The sequence below is a fragment of the Gopherus evgoodei genome, chromosome 4 (assembly GCF_007399415.2).
Source record: "Gopherus evgoodei ecotype Sinaloan lineage chromosome 4, rGopEvg1_v1.p, whole genome shotgun sequence".
Taxonomy (NCBI): domain Eukaryota; kingdom Metazoa; phylum Chordata; order Testudines; family Testudinidae; genus Gopherus; species Gopherus evgoodei.
Window position 1 is genome coordinate 100,454,363 of NC_044325.1, and position 22,683 is coordinate 100,477,045.

Consider the following 22,683-nt stretch of genomic DNA (forward strand, 5'->3'; position numbering starts at 1 on the left):
TACTGCTGCACATGACAAATATGTCTACAGAGAGCCAGCCCTACACCAAATGGTGCCCCAGGCGAAGAATGTCTTTGGCACCCCCTCACCCATTTGTTAAATTTTTGAATACCTTATTTTGTATTGCATTTGTAGTCCATTTCATGACTTTGCTTCACAGTTTGAATGCATGATTTATCCCTGTCAGACATTCTATTTTTCCTTTTTGTCACTTACAACAAAAACAGTACCTTGAGCCCGGCACCTCAGTTGGCCGCCTTCCCTAAATCCAGCCCGGTATCTACAGTAGTGGTGTTGGGTATCTAGGTTTCCTAAAAAGGGTTCCTTATGTTTCTCATAGGGAAACATGCAAGGTGGCACTAAGCAAATATCTAAAAAAGGAAATACAAATTCAGAAGAACATTTTGTAAAAAAACTATGAGGATTTTTTAACATAATTATTAATGGTACATTGCCAAAGCTCTACAGCAGATTTATCTGGTTGGCTAACTGCTCCAATATTAATTCATTAGCTAAGGGGTTTGGGGGAGAAGCCTGGGTTTCATAATTTTGTATAATATTATTTATATTGCCAATGCAATCAGAAATCAGATGTGCTAGTACTTTTAAAACACAAAGAAAAACATGAAAACTGCCCCAGGAGCATACAGACTTTATCCTTCCTCATTAGAGTTACTTTGTCTCTTTTCCTCATCGAATGTCCTGCTTTTAATCACTTGCTTATTCTTTAAAAAAAATGTTTGACTGACTGCCCTGGCAAAAATTTACTACTGTTAGATATTGTTTATCTGAGCAGGAAACACCCAACCCTTATTTTCAGCTGGTAATTCCAATCACATGATTCAAGGGAAGTAGTTAATCTGAGGTGTTGTAGATAACAAAGTCAACTGATTGCAATATGTTCATAGTATGTATGACTTTTAGGGTTTAGGTAGCATAAAGCTTAGACAAGCACTGTCATTCGAAACTTTGGATCATCTTGATTTGCATCGGAGATTATTGTTTAGAGTGTGGACCACCACACCGAACTCTTCACAGAAGAGTCAGGGCAGTAGGAGTGTTCAACATTCATTTGTACTAACCTCCTGTGGCATAGTTTAAAAATTAATTCTTTTCCATTCCTAATAAGATGCAATACCTAGACACTTTAATTAAAGGAATATGCCTTTGAAAAGAAATAGGAAGGCATGTTACATTTCCTTAACCTCCCTTCTAGAGGTATCCTTGCGTCAAGCTTAAAAATAGGTTTCAACATGTAAAGCTCGTCAGCCACTATTTTGAGTAAATACGTCAACACCCTTACAATGTATTATGAATGCCTCATAAGGGTAATGCTGTAACAGTCAGCATGGATTTGTCAAAAACAAATCATGTCAAGCCAATCTGATAGCTTTCTTTGACAATGTAACAAACCTTGTGGTGGGGGGGAAAAGCAGCAGACCTGGTATATTGTGATTTTAGTAAAGCTTATGAGAAGGTCATGCAAGACAGTATCAAAAACAAACTAGGAAAATGCACCTTAGTTCGAGCTACTATAATGTGGGTGCAAAACTGATTGGAAAACCACTCCTAGAGAGTAATCATCAGTGGTTCACAGTCACGCTAGAAAGGCATAACTAGTGGGGTCCTGCAGGGATCAGTTCTGAGTCTGGTTCTGTTCAATTTCTTCATCAGTGATTTAGATAATGGCATGGACAGTACACTTATCAAGTTTGCGGACAATACCAAGCTGGGAGGGGTTGCAAGTGCTTTGGAGGATAGGATTAAAATTCAAAATGATCTGGACAAAGTGGAGAAATGGTCTGAAGTAAATAGGATGAAATTCAATAAAGACAAATGCAAAGTTCTCCATTTAGGAAGGAACAAATCAGTTGCACACATACAAAATGGTAATTGCCTACCCAGGAAAAACAGTACTGCGGAAAGGGATCCAAGAGTTTTAGTGGACCACAAACTAAATACGAGTTAACAGTGTAACGCTGTTGCAAGAAAAACTAACATCTTCTGGGGTGTATTAGCAGGAGTGTTGTAAGTAAGACATGAGAAGTCAATACTCTGCACTGATTAGGCCTCAACTGGAGTATTGTGTGCAGTTCTGGGCGCCACATTTCAGGTAAGATGTGGACAAACTGGAGACAGTCCAGAGAAAAGCGACAAAAATGATTAAAGGCCTAGAAAATGACCTATGAGAGAATTTGGAAGCAAATGAGTTAGTTTAGTCTGGAAAAGAGAAAACAGAGGGGACATGATAACAGTTTTCAAGTATGTAAAATGTTGTTACAAGGAGGAGGAAGAAATACTGTTCTTCTTAACCTCTGAGGATAGGACAAGAAACAATGGGCTTAAGTTGCAGCAAGGGAGGTTTATGTTAGACAGTAGGAAAAACATCCTAACTGTCAGGCTGGTTAAGCACTGGAATAAATTGCCTAGAGAGGTTGTGGAATCTCCATCATTGGAGATTTAAGACCATGTTAGACAAATACCTGTCAGGAATGGTCTAGATAATACTTAGTCTTGCCATGAGTGCAGGGGACTGGACTAGAAGACCTCTCGAGGTCCCTTTTAGTCCTACGATTATATGAAATCAGAATTCAACTGGTAGTAGGATCATCACGTCAGAACACAAGCAGTTCAGTATGTATTTCAAAATGAAAAATTCTCAGAGGTGTTAGTAGGCTGGCATTCTTACAGGGCAGGCTGTGAAGTCTCAGGAAGCTCAGAAAGACTTTTACACTCTCCATTGTTTCCCCGTAGAATAACAGTAAACTCCAGAAGTGCCATGAATGAGGGTTCCCCGCCACTGGCTTTCTGGCCCTGGAGTATGTCCACATATTGAAGTCTGCGCTTTACTAGTGCCACCATTCGGAACTGATCACCAATGCAAATCCTGAGCCCTTTAAATCCAGTTGTAACAACACTGACACAGGCAACTTGTGGTGTATAGTTACATCCGGCAAGTTCAAATACATTGTTAAATGGCATCCAAAGTACTCGAAAATAGGCACTGTGTGCCTGACACATTATTAAAATTTGTTTATATAAGGCCAGAAATTTAGACAGCGCTTTCTAGACAGAGCAAGATACATTCCCTGCCCTAAAAAGTTTGCCATCTAAAACAGACCAAATACGGGACACGTTAATTGAAGTAAGGAAGGGCATGGAGAGATTACTGCTAAGGAAATCAAGGCTGGAAGGATTTTTGGGTGACAGAGGGGGGAAGGGGAGGGGCTTTTAAACACAGGATTTAAAATAGGGGTGGTCTTACTGGGAGACTGTTTCAAGTATAGAGACCCAAGTTTGTAAATGTTGGCATTTGGTCTTTGCTAATATTACAGTAAATTTAGCAGTAGTCTACTCCTTGGGAAAATTACTTTATTTGAAAATTAACTGGATAATCAAGAGGAGTTGTGATTCAAAAAGGAAAAATAAAACTTAAGCTGATCTGCCAATTAATGGCAAGCAAAATAATGTGTAGTATTAGGAGACTAAAGTGACCTGAGAAGATATGTAGGGGACACAACAATCAGCTGTAACAGTAGTATCATCAAATGTATTAGATCATTGTTAAACAATTCATTGCTATATGATATTTCTTCAGTGAGTGGGATACCAATAGTAATGGTTTGGACTCAGCGGCAATAGAGCAAGAAAGACTTACGGTCACTTCTGTAAACAAGTTCTCCATCTCTTGAAAAAAACCCAACAATCTAATATTATTACAGGCTCAGTCATAACTGCTTCCTTATGAATGCATCTACTTTAGAAGTGAGCATGGTGGCCCTAATCAAGAAAGGAGGTCAAAACATTTCACAAGCTCAGTCTTTTTTTTTTTTAATTGTGAAACATATGCAAAAAAATCCCCAATGCACCATTGTAAACACGTGACATTTCTCCACATGCGCTACTTAAACAGTGTTTCATTAACCAAGCCTGCAAACTGCCAGTGGCAGGGCAAGGATTTGCAACTGGAGGGGAGAAAAGGGGCATGATGAGTCATTGGTAGTGGGATGGAGAATGAGACTGCTCCACACTCATGCTGTAGCTCAGCTCCTGTCTGCAGGGCTGGGCCCAGCTCGCCACTCCAGGCATTGCAACTTGGCGCACGGGGTCAGTCCCATTCAGGTTTCACCTGATCTTCCTTCTGTCATGAGGGGGGCAGGGCCAGGCCAAATTTGAGTGAATGGAGTAACGACGACATGTCGCATAGGGTCACATGCAACTCCGTGCACCATCTCACAGCACCCAGAACAGGAAGTTGGACCCAGCCCCACAAGACAGAAATGGCTGCTGCCACGTGAGTGTGGGTCAGGCTCACTCTCCAGCCTTGCGTGAAAAGCACCACACATATATCTAAAGGCTGCTGAGGGAAGGGGAAGTGGTTGCCCCTCAACCCAAAGCTGGTCCCTATTAGCTCCTTCATATTTCTATGGAGTGGAGCACTGAGCAGCAGAATGTGTAAGCACTTGCTTACATATTGAATTTGATCTTTCTAGTCCTAAGTAGTATGTCAAATATTTACCAAGCTCTAACAAAGTCACTAGGTCTTGTGCAGGTAACAGAAAAGATATTTCGAGTATGGATTATGTCAGGGGTAGGCAACCTATGGCACGCATGCCAAAGGCGGAACACAAGCTGATTTTCAGGGGCACTCACACTGTCTGGGTCCTGGCCACCGGTCTGGGGGGCTCTGCATTTTAATTTAATTTTAAATGAAGCTTCTTAAACATTTTAAAAATCTTATTTACTTTACATGCAACATACTTTGGTTATATATTATAGACTTAGAGAAAGAGACCTTCTAAAAACATTAAAATGTATTACTGGCACGCGACACCTTAAATTAGAGTGAATAAATGAAGACTTGGCACAGCACTTCTGAAAGGTTGCCAACCCCTGGATTATGTTTTTGTTCTACCATTATATCAGGTTAGTACATTCTAACCTACAGTAATGCTGAAAATCACATAACAAAATCCATTTAAGGAGCCAACAACTTTAAGCTATAGCCACTCTTTTGATACAATGCTAAATTCACCAAAATATTTATTTTAAAATTAAAACAGCAATTACAGTACCTTTAATTGAAACAACTGCTCATGGGAGGTATTTAATAGAGAACTAAAAAAAGAAAAAAAACCCACAACCACCAACCACTAAAAGTATTGTTCATGAAAGTTTAAGCACCTGGCCTCTGATCTGAAGTACCAGCCTCTAGGATTGCAAGCACAGGTCAGACCTTTCAGTCATTGCCCATTCTGCTGAGGCTGTAAGTCAAAGTTCTAACCAGTGTCAACTGTAAGATAGGTACAAATCTGCCAGGAATTTGACTGAAACAACTAATTTATACTCCTGAATATCTTCACATTCAGCCATTAATTATCTGGGCTGGATTTTGACCATGCTCATGGGTAATTTATGAATGGGTTTTTTTTTTAAAGAATGATTGTTTTCATAGTGAGCAGAGACTTAGGTTGAGGAAGGATGGGTTGAAAAGTTTGAGCAGATGATCTCTCAGCCTCCAAAACACATGGCAAACAATTTTAGGTTTTGATAAACAACCCTTCCCTAACTCTCGCTTCTTAAATGTGGTGGTAGCACCTACTGGTTCCAGATGCCTCAGTGTTTGTTCCCACAGCTACTCTTTAACATTTCTAGGAACTTTATGGCTTCCCCACTTATTCTTACTCCAATCCTGTTCAATATGCTTATTTGTTCTGAGGCTTGAAAGACAACCTGTGCTGCTGTTGCCATAACCACTGGAGGAGAGAAAGGACACGTAGGTCCTTCCCAAAGATCTGGCCTACAAAAGGAGATGGCCGAAAATACCTCAATTAAAATAGTTTCTGCATGTAGGGGAGAAGGAAGCTGAACCTTTTTAAGCTTAGCCAGATCAAAGCTTGTGTTACTTCATCATTAATGGGAACTCTATATTTGTTGGATTTTAATTGATCAAATTGCCTTCAGTTACTTTATGCCTATTTCTCATGTATCAAAGCTGCTTTTATAGAGGAAATGCGTGCTCAAGCATTTAATTCTCAAAAGAGAGTTTGCAGTATTATTAAAAGGAAACAAAAAAACATTTAAAATTAGCTACTGCTAAGATTAAAATTCTCAAAAAGTATGACCTACTTCTTAGTTTTCAATCTGAATTACTTTTTGTTATAATTTCCTTTTACAAACATGCAGAAGTAAACAAAAAAAAAGTGAGCAGTTTAAACCTCTGCATTCAATGTGAAACACAGTACGCACAGATTCTCCATGCAAAGCCAAGACCGTCAATCTGAGCCAATCCTTCTGCAGTTTTTAGAGCAAGAATGGATTTTACATGAAAATCTGTTAATAGAATACCTTGCTAGATTGAACAGCAGGGGAAGCTGAGTGAATAGATGATGAAGATGAAGTAATAGCTGAATCATGGGCTGGAAGGCAAGAGGGAGTTGGGGGCCGATAATAGGATAGGCCTTTAATAGGTAGTTTATTCTGTATAGAGCAGAAATAGAGGAAAAATTATCAGAAAGGATAGTCACATTAACAAGTGTTAGGATGATGGAATTGCACAACCATGCATAAGAAAAGGTTAGGAAGGTAGTAACAGTACAGTTACTTCAAAACTGAAACTCTGCTACTCTGGTCAAATAAACATGACTTGGCTCTTTGTTAAGGTACACATTATTAAAAAGTACAGTGAAGAGTAACAGAACACAATAAGCAGCTTCCAGAGAACAGTATCTGTGCAACTCTTACAAGGGAATGCACCAGTCTAGTAGATTAACCTCTTCAGAGAGTGTGTTTTGCAATTACTTAGGTTTCTCATTACTATGGAGTGTTTTACAGAATTCAGTCCACTATTTTAATATATTAGGAAATAGAGTCATTTCGCACAATAGATGTATGATCTTGTGCATGTACAAAATTTCGTAGTGCACATTTTCACTTAACACATAATCAATAAGGCCTATTATTATGATTAATGGAATCTGCACTCAATTTGGTGTGTGCCACACTGAAAATATATTTAAGTGGACAATATGAATGGATGGGATTATGAGATCATTATTAATTTTAACCGTATGAATTTAATAACATTTAATTATGATCTGATATCTACAAGTGCTGAACAATTGAAGTCAGTACAAGTGATTGAATAAACAGAAATTATTTTTCTATTGGGTCACAATTGGCTGAAAAAAGTCACAAGATGAGGTAGTAAATTTGACCTTAGAAGTAAATGCAAAAGTTCGGTACAACATTAGCCAAACAGAATATATCCTCAGATAAGTGCATTCCAACTTGCTACAGTTAAGTGAAATCTGCTGAGCCAATTAGCAAAAAAAAAACTAGGAGTACTTGCGGCACCTTAGAGACTAACAAATTTATTTGGGCACAAGCTTTTATGGGCTAAACCCACTTCATCAGATGCATGCAGTGGAAAGTACGGTAGGAAGCTATATGTACACAGAGAACATGAAAAAAATGGGATCAGGGTGTAATGGCCTGTAGAATGTGGCATTAACATCACATTCTACAGGCCATGACCCTCTGATCCCACTGAGGGTTCCAAAAGAAACTACACCATCTGCTCAAGAAACTCCCTGAAAAAGCACAGGAACAAATCTGCACAGACACACCCCTAGAACTCCAACCAGGGGTATTCTAGCTGCTACCCAATAAATCCTGGAGGTCCCATCATCTCAGGCATTGGCACCCTGACAGCAGGATAGTCTGGCTACGTAGACTCTCTCCTTAGGTCCTATGTTACCAGCACTCCTAGCGAACTTCGAGACATCACTGACTTTGAGGAAACTACAATCCATTGGTGATCTTCCAGAAAACACCATCCTGGCCACTATGGATGCAGGAGCCCTCGACACCAACATTCCACACAAAGATGGACTACAAGCCGTCAGGAACAGCATCCTCGATAATGCCATGGCAAACGTGGTGGCTGAACTTTGCGACTTTGTCCTCACCCACAACTATTTCACATTTGGGGACAATTTACACCATCAAGTCATTGGCACTGCTATTGGTACCCTTATGGCCCCACAGTATGCCAACACTTTTATGGTTGATTTAAAACAACGCTTCCTCAGCTCTCATCCCCTAATGGATCTACTCTACTTGCGCTACATTGATGACATCTTCATCATCTGGACCCATGGAAAAGAAGCCCTTGAGGAATTCCACCAGGATTTCAACAATTTCCATCTCACCATCAACCTCAGCCTGGAACAGTCAACAAGAGATCCACTTCCTGGACACTACCGTGCAAATAAGCAACGGTCACATAAACACCACCCTATACCGGAAACCTACTGACTGCTATACTTAAATACACGCCTCCAGCTTTCATCCAGACCACATCACCTGATCCATTGTCTACAGCCAAGATCTAAGATACAACCACATTTCCTATAATCCCTCAGACAGAGACAAACACCTACAAAATCTCTATCAAGCGTTCTTAAAACTTCAGTACCCACCTGCTGAAGTGAAAAAAACAGATTGACAGAGCCAGAAGAATACCCAGAAGTCACCTACTACAGGACAGGCCCAACAAAGAAATTAACAAAACGCCACTAGCCATCACCTACAGCCCCCAACTAAAACCTCTCCAGCACATCATCAAGGATCTACAACCTATCCTGAAGGAGGATCCCTCACTCTCACAGATCTTGGGAGACAGGCCAGTCCTCGCTTACAGAGAGCCCCCAACCTGAAGCAAATACTCACCAGTGACTACATACCACACAACAAAAACACGAATCCAGGAACCTATCCTTGCAACAAAGCCCGTTGCCAACTCTGTCCACATATCTATTCAAGGGACACCATCATTGGACCTAATCACATCATCCACACCGTCAGAGGCTTGTTCACCTGCACATCTACCAAAGTCATATATGCCATCATCAGGGCCAGCTCCAAGGTTTTTGCCGCCCCAAGTGGTGGGGAGGAAGAAAAAAAGAAAAAAAGCCGCTATCGCGATTGGCGGCAATTCGGCGGTAACTCCACAGCGCTGCTTTCTTCTTCTGCAGCCATTCGGCGGCAGGTACTTCCCTCCGAGAGGGACCAAGGGACCTGCCACCGAAAAGCCTGATGTGCCGCCCCTTCCCCTTGGCCACCTCAAGCACCTGCTTGCTGAGCTGGTGCCTAGAGCCGGCTCTGGCCATCATATGCCAACAATGCCCCTCTGCCATGTACACTGGCCAAACGAGAGACTCTACGTAAGAGAATAAATAGACACAAATCAGATGTCAAGAATTATAACATTCAAAAACCAGTCGGAGAACACTTAAACCTCCCTGATCACTCAATTATAGACCTAAAAGTCACAATTCTTCAACAAAACAACTTCAAAAACACACTCCAATGAGAAACTGCAGAACTGGAATTAATTTGCAAACTGGACACCATTAAATTAGGCTTGAATAAAGACTGGGAGTCGATGGGTCATTATACAAAAGTAAAAACTATTTCCCCACGCTAATTTTTCCTCTATTGTTGTTCACACCTTCTTGTCAACTGTTTGAAATGGGCCATCCTGATTATCATACAAAAGTTTTTTTCTCCTGCTAATACAGGCTTGTAATTGTAATTGATTAGTCTCGTTAGAGTTGGTATGGCAACACCCATTTTCCCATGTTCTCTGCATATAATCTCTCTTCCTACTGTATTTTCCACTGCATGCATCCGATGAAGTTGGTTTTAGCCCATGAAACGTTTTGTCCCAAAAAATTTGTTAGTTTCTAAGGTACCACAAGTACTCCTCGTTATTTTTGCTGATACAGACTCATACGGCTACCACTTTGAAACCTGAGCCAATTAGATAGCATCTTTCTGCTTCATGGTAGATTAGAGGTGCAGTCAATTTTTTCTGAATCACTGACTTCCATCTCCTCCGTACCACTTAATTTCAAAGAAAAAAAAGTGTTACATTGGAATTCATGAACATATTGGAGAAAGTTTCCAATATTTCTGATAGAGATTTATGGAGTTACACATATACTGACTTCTTACTTTAGAGAATATCTACATTGCCTCTCAAGAGAAAATATTGATCTCTGTTTCGTATCAGTCAACAAAAGTCTTAACAACAATTTCCCCTTCTCCCAATTTCCTAGTCGTCCTCTATTAAGTCAGCTCCTTTTCTGTTCAGCATAGTGAAGGGTCATTACTAGTTTCCAAATAAAATTCATTCACTGCAGTGGTGCAGAGAGAGGGCAAGAGATTCAGTAGAATCTGGGATACTGGTCTGCAACAGGATAACATAACCCAGGCCTATCTGTACATCTGACAGTGAGGAGTCACGGAAATCGTCACCCCAAAACCTCCACCTGAACCAATATCCTGACTGCCCCTGGCCATTCGATCAGAAACCACACCCATGAGTAGCAACAGAAGAAGTGGAATAGTTTTTAAGATAAAACAAACCTACACAGTGAACACATTGATCAGCTGATTGAATATTCACCTTGTCAAGGTCATTTCTATTTCTAAAGCTACCAGCATTTGAATTATCAAACCACCTTTATAGTGAGCTGTTTCTAGTATGTTTCAGGTATGCTTAATATTCTCACACTTTAAATATCTGGTATTCCATGTTTTCACTAAAAATACGTAACATAATTACCTTCTTTAACAACACAAGTCATTCTGCATGATGTACTGGAATCTGAACTCCTGACTGTTTTAGCTTCACTCAAGATGAAAAGAAATGAAAAATATAAAGTTGCTGCAAACGTCTAACTACATATGGTTTCTTCTAGACTATTGTTTTTGCAGCTGCAAATCTAAAATATTCACCTTTGGTAAGTCCACGTATCCAAACATTGAGGCAAGATGAGCTGCTTTCTCTTTAACGTTCTTTTTATGAAATTCCCTACTTGCTACGGACTGAGCTTTCTTCTGTAGTAAATGCCAAGGAAGGGAAACAGAACAGAGAGACAGATTTTAGATAGCTGTTCATACAAGAAAGGCAGAAATTCATATGTACAGGGAAAGGCAATTTATGTCTTAACTATGTAACAGAAGTATGTAAGTACAGTATATATAGGTGCATAGAAGAATTACCAGAATAAACACAGTTAAGAGAGAGACAGAAGTTAAAATGAAATAGCTTGTCACCTGATTAATTTTTTCCTCCACGTGCTGAAGGCGTTTAAGCACTCCAGAAATCACAAATGCAGCAGGACAGGTAGATGCAAGAGTTTCTGAAAGCCTGGACTGCATATCTGTTTTTTCTATAATTCTTGATCCCCTGGCCACACGATCAGAACCATGCAAAGATTGCTTTGGTTCTCTGACCACATGTTCAGTACTAGTTACTGCCTGAAACTGGGAAACACTTCAAATGAAAAAAATTGTTCTCGGACTGTCATGCAACTCACGCATGTTCTAAGACAGCACACACAACAGTGTATCATAGCCATGCACATATCTAAGCATTTCATATAATGTAGTATTCTTCCATGTTTTAAAACACTGCATTACTATAAAACTCACACATATTTTCATGCACTGGAGTATATTTGGACCATACAACGCATGCAGGTCTTCACATCCTGTAGTCTAGCTATCTCTCAGTCTCTATGTGTAATTCTAAATAGTGTGACTAGACAGGGGTTCTCAAACTGGGGGTTGGGATCCCTCAGGGCGTAATGAGGTTATTACATGGGGGGTCGCGAGCTGTCAGCCTCCACCCCAAACCCTGCTTTGCCTCCAGTATTTATAATGGTGTTAAATACATAAAAAAGTGTTTTTAATTTATATGGGAGGGCCACAGTCAGAAGCTTACTGTTTGAAAGGGGTCACCAGTACAAAAGTCTGAGAACCACTGGACTAGAGGGAGAATTCAACACATTCTCCTGTGATGTCCTGCAGTGTTGTGCATTATTACTACAGAAAACATGCATGAAACTGAACTATTGAAGTGTAAAAATACCTCTGAGGAACACAACTTACTTCGCATAATTCGAGATCTACTCTATTCTGAGCTTAAGCAGAATACATTTCAAGTCCAAAGGTTTGAAGTTTTTGATAAAGTAAGATGTGGCTCAAAAAAAATCAGACTACAAATAGAAATGGTCTTTGAACCACACCTGTGGTTCATACTGTAATTAAAAATGATCCTCCCATTGGTATTTTCATGAAATCAGGCCTTCTATTTTATAATGGTTGATCAATTACATGAAATTAGCAAATAAAAAAATTCATATTTCTCAAAAAGACAAACATATGTCAGCCTGTAAATTGTTAATAATGATACAGTATACACAAGAATATATCTTTCTTTAAACAATGATTCTCATCCCATTCATGCAAACCAAATCACGTTCATTGTCTGAATTATCGGCTGATCTACCCTTGCACCCATCAGATAGAGGGAAGGAGTATGGAACAAGGAGCTCACATTCTACCGCAGGCCACTCTGATTTTTCTGGTATGCCAAGAATGGTCTTCCACAAAACAGAAACAAGACAGCAACCTGAACTGCATAAAATAATACTCAGCCTTTTTAAAATTAAGTATCAACACCGTTTGATATGGGACTTAAAAAAAAAAAAAAGAAGAAGCCAAATTTATTCAGTGTTTTATTCTGGGCTACAATGAGGTTCCTAGAATAGATCCTTACCACAAAATATCTGGGGCTCCACCCAAAAGGACTGGAAAATGGATAACTGTTTAGCTCTTAGATGCTTATTTAAACTGAATCCCAACCCTTTGTTGAGTGTCTATATGTTGCAGTATATATAAATTTTGTATGCTAGAAAAATACTGCAATACATGCAATATGTTGATCTATGCATGTATAATAAGCTGTGGTCGTTGATAGAATGCTAAGACAAAGGGAGTTGCTCAGTTTGACCCTGTGAAACAATTCAGAATTGTTTCACTGGGTCAAACTGAGCAAAACTCCCTTTGTCTTAGCATTCTATCAAACGACACAGCTTATTATACATGCATAGATCAACATATTGCATGTATTGCAGTATTTTTCTAGCATACAAAATTTATATATACTGCAACATATAGACACAACTTCTCCACTGATGTCAACAGGAGTTTGCTTGATTTAAGCACATAGAACTTGACCCATACACATTTAGAGTGCTTTGCATGCATAAACTCATTCTTCAATCAGCTTTCTGATCTTGTCTGAAGAGTGTAATGCAACTTTAACATGGAGGGGGGGTGTCTCTTATCATTCACCTATTTTTTCTGTATTATTCTGGGTACTACCACACTAAATTCAAGTACCCTAAATTCAATTAATTTGAGTGTTCTGGAGTCATTTGAAGACATTGAATCCTGCCGTACTATGTAAAAATAGTACATTAATTATTTATAGAAAGATTTTTCTCCTTATGAATTCCTACCCGACTCTTTGGTGGAGGTGAAGGACTTGACTCCTTAGGCTTAGTAAAGCGAGGATTAGCAGGAGGATCAGAGGAAGAGAGCAGGGCTGGTTTATCTACTAGCTCCTTGTATAACATTTTGAGTCAAAACAAAACATAAAAGAGTGGAAAATCTTAAGAAAAGATAAATAGAACAAGATATTTTGAGACACACAGAAAAAGAAAGAAAAAACTGCTTAAAGGGATCCCTAAAAGGGCTTTATCCAGATGTTCTACACAGCCCTTTTGGAGTTGACCCAAATTAATGGCCTGCTCTCCCATTACAACTGTACTTGGAAGTGCGCATGTGGAATACTAACTAGTTTAAACAGACTATGGTTAACTTTAAACATGAGCAGTCCTGCTGAAGCCACTTGTGATCAACTGCAAAACATGCACAGTATATTCTGTTCATTTAATGACAATGCATGCATCAAAAGATTAGACGCACTGTCTTGTATTTTCTACATTTTCTTTCCTAGACAAGAATTACAATGAAAAGAAGATATTCCACTGGATCTTTTTGTCTTGAAAGTGACTCTGTATCCTTTACTAACAGCCACAAAACATGAAAACTGAAGAGCTTTTACAAAACCTTAGTCATAGGTCTGCTGGCAACTTATTGTTACAAAGCTCCACTATAAAGCCATAGTTTCAGAGACAAGTTAGCAGTATGTTTCAAACCAATACAGTTACACTATGTATTACTATGCAATGGGCATCTACATAGTCACAAATTAGTTTTTCCCTAAATGCAATGAAAAGGATATTTTCTATACAAATTTTAGATGACAAATTCTTAAAAAAAGCTTCTTCAAACTCACTACAGATGCAATTTTTATCTGAGAACTACTGTTTTGCTCATGAGGAGAGATTACTTGAATTTCAAAGGTGAATTTTACATTCGTCACTCACCTGTCTCCGGAGAGATGTGTTTGGGGCATTTTCTTCAAACTTTGCCAATAGCTGCGTTGCCATTGACTTTACTTTATTTTGATTCATTCCTTCTCTGTTGCCCTGATCTTTACCGGAATTCATACCCGATTAGAAAACATGAAGCCTATAAAAAAAAAAAAACACAAGGAGAATTTTCTTCAAGTCTGAAATTGAGACTTACAGTGATATTACACCAGACACTCTCAGCCCGAGAAGAATGATGTCATTTGTGACATCTGCTTATTTCAAAAAGTAACTCACTTTTACAGGACAGTAAACAAAAAAATCACTATATAACAAATAGATTATTCTCTTTGGTGACCCACCCCTCAAGTGAGAGAAAGAACAGGATTTACAGAGACTGAACTAACACTGCTGAACATAGAGCAAGAAGCCATAAAAAACAAAATCAGGAAGGAAATGGGACTCTTGCCGGAAGGAAATGCTGTTAGGAAGTTATAAAATAAAAGTTAAATAACTCAACTGGAACAAGAAAAGCAACTATACACACCTCTACCCCGAGATAACGTGACTCAATATAACACAAATTTGGATATAACATGGTAAAGCACCGCTGTGGGGCGGGGCTGTGCACTCTGGCAGATCAAAGCAAGTTTGATATAACATGGTTTCACCTATAATGCGATAAGATTTTTTGGCTCCCAAGAACAGCGTTATATCAGGGTAAAGGTGTATATGTATTTCCTAAACCAGAATAGGAATTTAAAAAATGAAGATCTCTCACTTTTCCTTTATAAATAACCTGAAAAAAAATAATTTAGCTTCACTACTGTGTAGAAGATAAATTAAAGACTGCAAACTCCTCGGGGCATGGTGGGGAGGGGAAAAGGGGTATGTCTTCATCAGCACAGAACACAAAAGTTCAGATTTTGGGCCTCTGTTAAATCGGCTTCCTGCTACTTCATTAACTCTCTTCATGCGGAAGATGTGGTTAACATAGCAACAAGACTTAACACTCACCTCTTCAAAGCCACCGAGGCCCTTTCGACGCCTTTTGTTCATATCATTTTCTTCACTCCTTTCAACCTGCAACAATAAAGCCAAACAAGGTATGTTGAGCACAACTATATTTACACAGAATTTATTAATCAGTATGTTAAAAATATTAAACTTAGCAAATAGGGAAGTGGGCATGGGGTGTTTGCAGAGTGGGACTGGCTCGGGAGTTTCAAGACTTTTGGGTACTTATCCCACCTCTATCACTGGATTACAGCCCTGATTCAGCAAAGGACTTAAGCACATGCCTAACTAAGCACACAAATAGTCTCATTAAACTTTAGTGGGAATACTGACATGTTTAAAGCTAGGTATGTGCATAAGTATCTTGCTGAACTGAGACTTATTACTGAAACTTTAATGGCACTACTGGATATTATTGAATTCTGGTCTCAGTTTCCTTGTAAAACAAATCTAAAAGGAGTGCTTCAGGGATAATGATTTAGGGGACATCTTAAAGGTATTAGTGCTCACAAGCACTTTGACATTCTTGGATAAAAGGTATTAAATACAAATTATATTATAATGAAACTGTAATGGATTTCAGGTAAAGTTAAAAAAAATATACACAGCCACATCCCCCTCCCCTCCCACCTCTCACCACACACCCCATCAAGTAGATTTCAAGCACACAATATAGCTTTCTTCCCCTTCAGAAAAACTGTATGCTTTATTCACAATTCTATCAAACTGATTATGGTCTTGATTCAGTAAGGTATTTAAGCACATGCATAACTTTAAGCATATGAGAAGCAATTGACTTCAACTGGGCTACTCTCACGCTTAAAGTTATGCACGCGTTTAAGAAATTTACTGAATCAGAGCCTACTTGAATAGACAGACAAGTGATATTACCCTGTCAAATGACTTAGTGATTTAAAATTTACATCCGCTCTCAGTAAAATTTCAGTCCTGGAACTCTGGTTCAACTCCACAAACAGGTAAATTGTAGGAAAAAGTAATTATAACATGGACAATCTTTCTGCCTGGTAAACATGTCAGCCTATGTTGTTTCTGTATAATAGTCAATAAAAACCACAGTTCAGTCATTTGTATTTGTATGAGTGGCAACTGAGCAACCTTCCATGACAATAATAAAAAGAAGGGGGGGGGGAGAAATGGGACGACAAACAAACAATAAATACAAACTTCTTTTTAATATTTTCCACAGCTTATAATAAATCATTCTAGAGTGAACTGAAGAAACAGATGACAATATTTTGAATACTGTGCCTTTCAAGCATTGGTTCTCAGTAATTTAGTTTCCCATCCTACGTAAGCATGTCTGCCCAGCAAGACTGAACAGTGAAATAGCACAATGTGTTCTGCAGAATAGTTTGTACATAAAAAGAGAAGACCACACAAGAGAATGAATGAAGGGCACAATATCACATTAACTTTCAAAAATTTGTACAATGAACTGTGATTAATTTTTTTAAAGATCTAGACTACTAAGCAATTAATTGCACAGTGACTCCATGCCTGCAGACTGTGCTCATTATCATGTAAACACGTAAAACTCATTCTATAGTCTGGAGAAGTACAGGAAACCTCAGTTCCTCTGGAGCACTGCAGACACTTTAATAGGAAAATGAAAAACATTATCTAGCCCAGTTCATATTGGCAAACAAACTGCAGCCACATTACCCTCAGCCTGCAATTTCCTAATCTCTCACACACTAGGCAGGGTTAGAGGTCTCCCATCCAGCTAATGACCAGCTCTAAGGAAAAGCCTGACAGCGCAGGAAGCAGTGCTGGCAATTCAGTTGGTGGCAGTTTTCCCTTGTGGTCAGTGCTGAATCAAACCCACATAACGTTGTAAGGACATACCATTGTGTTGGAAGTACCATCTCTCCAACAAGACAACACTAAGCACCTGACTATTTGTACTTGTTAATAGGTCCTACATCAATTTTTAAGTCTGGTTTTCCTGCAAAGCTAAGGTTAAGTTCTGCCTTGCTACATTTCCACCGCCTCTTCAGATAGCTATAGTTTGGGTAACTTCCTGTCCCAAACTGAGGGTGCGCCCACACAGCAGCTGGGAGGTGTAATTTCCAGCTCTGGTAGATGAAAACATGCTAGTTCTGCTGGAGCTAGTGCGCTAAAATTAGCGGTGTAGCTACAGCTACTCTGTTACATATTCAGGTGGCTAGCTCAAGATGCCGCTTATGCCACCATGTCAACAATGCTATTTTTTAGGTGCTATTGAGGACAGCTAGCACATGTAGGTCTACCCCAGCTGAGATTCACCTTCCAGCTGCTGTGTAAATGCACACTACAAGGTAACACTTCTGAAACACAGAAGCTACACATCACAGAGGAAGCTGTGAAGGTCTGTGGCGCTTCCTACAAAAGAAGTGACCTCGACATTCTTGCTCCCCGAGCCATTTCTAGATGGACAACATTGCACACACACTATATTGGGGTTGGAGATGACAGGCGTCTGAAGGGAAAGCATTATTTCTTCTTTCCATGGTGCATTGTGATAGTGGTGCCAACAGGAGGCCACAAAGCAAATTCCCTCTCATCGTTTATCTCATCTGTAAACTTTTTTGGGGAAGGGAAGCAGTTACTGTTTTATCAAATGCTGTGTACATGTGCAGCTGTACTCCAAGATTTAATGTAAAGAACTCCCAGAAGCTGCTGCTCTCACTGGACAATGCAAAGTGCTGAACTACTGTATTAATTCCTACTTCTGCTGCTCGCAGAGGTCAAGAAGTACCAGTATTTCTTTTGTCTACCAGTTAATGAGAGAAGACTAAACACCTTAGTAGTGGGGAGAGATTTCCACTGCTGAAAGTCTGTTTACTTTTGTAAGTAACTAAGGAAAAAACAACATGGCAATAAGAAGAGCTCCTCTCCAAAGGAATCATCTGTTTTAATAGAGCACAATGGTTATTTGCCTATTTGGCTTGTCTCTAGTTTGGCTGGTTGGTAAGTGTGTCACTCTGGTTTTGTTTGTGGGTGTTTGATGGGTAAAAGTTGTACCTAATAAGGATATAGAGATAACTAGTGAGTGGCTGACTAGTCACATGCTTTAAAAATGTGTTTATGGACTTAGCAACATATAAAACTCAAGTAAACCTAAGAAATAAGCACTTTCTGGGTTAAGAAAATCTTGTTAGGTAGCTGGTTTACACCAGAATGAAAGACAAGGTGGAAGCAGATTTATAGCCAAGTAAGGAAAACTATGACATTATATTTTAATATATGCATACATATACACATATATACCACACATATACACACACACAGGCAGTCTGTTAAGATCTTGGACTAGGAATGAAGAAGCGGGAAAGCTGCCTTCTGTTATTTTTGCAAGTTAACATGTGAGGCAATGAAAAACTAAAAGTAAAAAAATCTGAAGTGCTTGTATTGGCAGATATTTTGTCTTTTACTATGCAACAGACTAAAGTTACAATAGAGTAGCAAGTTAGGTCTATTACAAACATGGTTTCTTTGCAACAGCTGGAATTATTGAAAAAAATAAGATTACAGAACGGTGCAGGAAACAACCTCACGAGTTTGCATTAGATTGTATTTTCAGGAAACAACCATGGAGGTTAACGAACTATGCTGTTATCACGGCTTTACAGAGCAGCAGCCACATTCTGGTGTGGGTTGGCTAGCACTTCATAGCAATTAGAACTGAACAATCACAGAGGGACATTGTCTTTCACCCCCAATCCCACTCTCATCTTCCCTTTTTAAAACTGAGCCTGCACAGTCTGGCTCAAAGTCAACAAACTGCCTCTCCAAGTTCCTGTCAATTTAGAGGATTGCATTTGGGGTGGGGAGAAGGGTAAATACATAGGATAGCAAAGTTATTTAACAGAAAATATGTAACTGAATGTATCTCCAAAGTCATTGTCTTGGAAGAGCTTCTATTTATTTAAGGAAAAATAAAAACAAACACTCTCACTAGCCCCAATCCTGAATCAGGCTCTGCTAGCCCAGATCCCTGTGCCCTGCACGGTTTCACTGACTTTGACAGGCACCGAGTGCTTTATGAAGCACAGGAAATCGTGTACTCACTAGCAATTCTCCATTACTCAGCAGCACTTATGATAAAGTAAGAGAGAGAAAAAATAAGGGGACATGTGAATGGAGTATTGCCTAGGGGCCAGATCCTCCAAATATTTACAGCAGTAAATGTTACTCTTGGTAGTGAACTTTCCCACTGATTTCAAGGTCATAGGCATTATACTTCTGTAAGTTTGGAGGATTGGCCACTAAAATGTTTTGGAGAATGGAACCTGAAAATGTGGTATCAGAAGTATTAACCTCAACTATTTTCCAGGTCATTAATTTCATTGCTATAAATAAAAGATATTTAAAATAATTGAAAAATTCTCCCAGAATCACAACTATTATTTGAGTGTACATGTGGTATGGTAATATAGATTTCACTCTTTTATATGAAGTACTGCAAGACTACAGTACAACTTTGATAAAGGCATGGTTAACTGATGCAGGGAAAAATTCAAGGTTTTCTCCAGTCTTTTCACAAGTCTATAAAACTTTAGAGACTATTTTTCATTATATATGTTAACAGTGGAAAACCTGGCCAGAAATATCAAAAAGCTTTTTATATGATTTGCAAAAAACAGGCCATCTTTTTATGCTGCTCACAAATGAACAATCTGGAATTGAATAAAGCTAAAGTAGAAAATGTTCTAAGAAAGGACACTGGCAAGTTGAAAAATCTTAAATCTTTTTTAAAAAGATATTTATTTACCTATGTCAAATAATACCAAGTACTCTGGACAGTTAAAGTAAACTAGTTAAGTTTCTGCTTTCTACTTTTTCACTGTTTGCACACTCAAAACTCCCGTTGAACATTAAACAGGAATTTAGGATTTGCAAGGACTGCATTATAAGAACTAGTTGGTTTCGAGATAATTTCACTGATGACTAGCATAATGTTGCAATGCTTAGAGTTACAAACATCGTAACGAATATTTTTGTTTAATAAGACAACACATCCTTGTCTGCATTGGAATTATTTTCATATAACCATGAATATATTCTACTGGTTGACATTATGTAGAAGTATGATAGTATATCTTTAACCTACTAATATGAGGTAAAGTAGTAAAGGGCAAAGAACCTTACTTTTGGTACTCGCTTCCTTGGTAACGTTAAATTGATGTAGTTATTAAATATGAAGTTTGATGATTTTGCTGAGCAAAGGTCATTATTTTCTCCATTTTGCTTATCCACAGCATCTGTTAAAATGAAGATATTGCACTCTTAAGATATTGTATTCACATAAACATCACTTTTCAAAACATTTTCTCTGTAGAAACAAATATTTTTGCAGTCTACTAGTAGTAGCATTTATACATGAGTGTGTTGGAGCCCACTCTCCCTGCAGAACGAATGAATAAATAAAATCTACGTATCTTTTTTAAAAATTGGAAGAGAATCCCATATAAATAAATATGGAGAGAACATCATCCTTAGCAAGTTGCTATAATGTTTGACAGTATTATCTTAATGATAGTGGCAGTTACTCAGTGCTCTCCTGCTTTCCGAGACCATTTAGGAATTGAAAGCCTTGATCCAAATCAAATATTTTTTCCCTTTCTGTTTTAAGCATGAGATTACTACAGATAGCAAAAGGAGTCAAACATTCCAGAGTGGTTATACTGTAGCTGTGAGTGTCACGGAGTCACCGGGCGATGCTCTGGAACTGCTCCCCACCAAGCCAGTCAGGGCTCTGGGGAGCCTCCTCTCCCTTGGAGCAGACTTGTTCAGGGCAAGAAGCTCACACGGCTTCACCTCCTGGGTCTCTCCTTGGAGTATTCAGCATCCTCTGCCCCTCCGTGCGCTTCCCACAGCGAGCCCGCCTCAGTGGGGGAAAGCCCCCACTTTGCAGTCAGACGTGACTCTCAGCCAGCCAGTAAAACAGAGGTTTATTTGATGACAGAAACAGGGGCTAAAACAGAGCTTGTAGGTACAGCGAACCAGACCCCTCTGCCGGGTCCATTCTGGGGGTCAGTGAGCCAGACCCCCCACGTCTGCCCTCAGCCAGCTCCAGACTAACAACCCCTCCCAGTCCCTCCTCTCTGCTCAGCTCCTTTCCCGGGCTAGGAGGTCACCTGATCCCTTTGTCTCCAACACCTTCAGCTGAAATCTTTGAAGGGGAGGGGCCCAGGCCATCAGTTGCTAGGAGACAGAGTGTCAGGCATTTAGGTGCACTGGCCCTTGCTCTGCCAGATACTTAAGAACTGCCTAGGGGACACTGAGGCACCAACACAGTATTCAGAGAAAACATTAAGAACATTCCCAGTTCATCACAGTGAGAAACGGACTTTGGCCCAACATCAGGTGTAATTAGGCAACTTAGGTGAAATGATCATTCCAATTTCTGTAAAAATGAAGAACAATGGTTTGCTTACCAACTGCTCTCAGAGGGGTTCCTCTAAATAGCTCATAGAATTTTGAGAGGTACATGACCATGCTGAGTTTATCAGGCTCTCCAGCAGACGCCATCTCTTTCCCAGTGGTTACTGGAGGAATTCCAAACTCTCGTTCAGCGATGTCAAACACCAGTTGGTTATTTTCAACAACATCTTCTTCATTCAAAGAGTCAAAGTCACTAAGGAACAAAGCATTAATATCAGGTGGGTTTGGGAGAGAGCTGCCTTCTGTCATTTTCACAAAAACAATAAAAGCACTCATTTGCCTCATTTGGGAACGTCATGACTGAAGTCATGATTCAAGACTGCCTGCATGTTTCACAGGGTTGCATTTGTGAACTGTATCCAAATTTACAGACAAGGCATATGACCCAAAGCACTTCCCTACAATGTTTGATGTTCACTTTCAAATTAAAATTTCAAAAACGTCACTGAACCTAATTTTTCAAAACTAGTTGTAGAGAAAGAATTTCCTGATCTACCATGTGAAAAACATAACCATACCACAAACACTACAAAAAAATCCTTCCCTTCCAGAATATAGCTGCACTGCTACGTGTTCCAACTGCTGCAAGTGATGCACTTTGCCTTTAAACACTGGAATAATCCCAATTCATTTAGAATGAAAAGTAATCAAATTCATGACCACATAGATTAGTGAACTGTGAGCTCAGACTAGCACCACATTCTCTTATAAAAAAGTCTCTCTCTCTCTCTCTCTCACACACACACACACAAATTGTCCTTGCGATAAATTGGACAGTCATGTGATAAATTGATCACATTCTTTTGACTGCCCCCAATCCATTTTCTCTGGGACTCAATAAAATTGCAATCCCAAGTAGTTTCAAGCACGACATTTTTTTAAAAAAATAAAGCTGCTAGCAAAGATGTTTCCTCCACCTCAT

At 39.2% G+C, this 22,683-nt stretch overlaps 1 protein-coding gene across 1 annotated transcript in view; it reads right to left on the reverse strand.

Moving 5' to 3' along the window:
* MICAL2 (microtubule associated monooxygenase, calponin and LIM domain containing 2) overlaps positions 1 to 22,683 on the reverse strand; it is a 112,206-nt gene that overhangs the window by 11,575 nt on the left and 77,948 nt on the right. Inside the window, 8 exon segments of the mRNA XM_030560346.1 lie at positions 6,349 to 6,480; positions 10,807 to 10,908; positions 11,128 to 11,337; positions 14,313 to 14,435; positions 14,437 to 14,457; positions 15,315 to 15,380; positions 20,466 to 20,578; positions 21,755 to 21,954. Coding sequence (XP_030416206.1) covers positions 6,349 to 6,480; positions 10,807 to 10,908; positions 11,128 to 11,337; positions 14,313 to 14,435; positions 14,437 to 14,457; positions 15,315 to 15,380; positions 20,466 to 20,578; positions 21,755 to 21,954 — 967 coding nt within the window.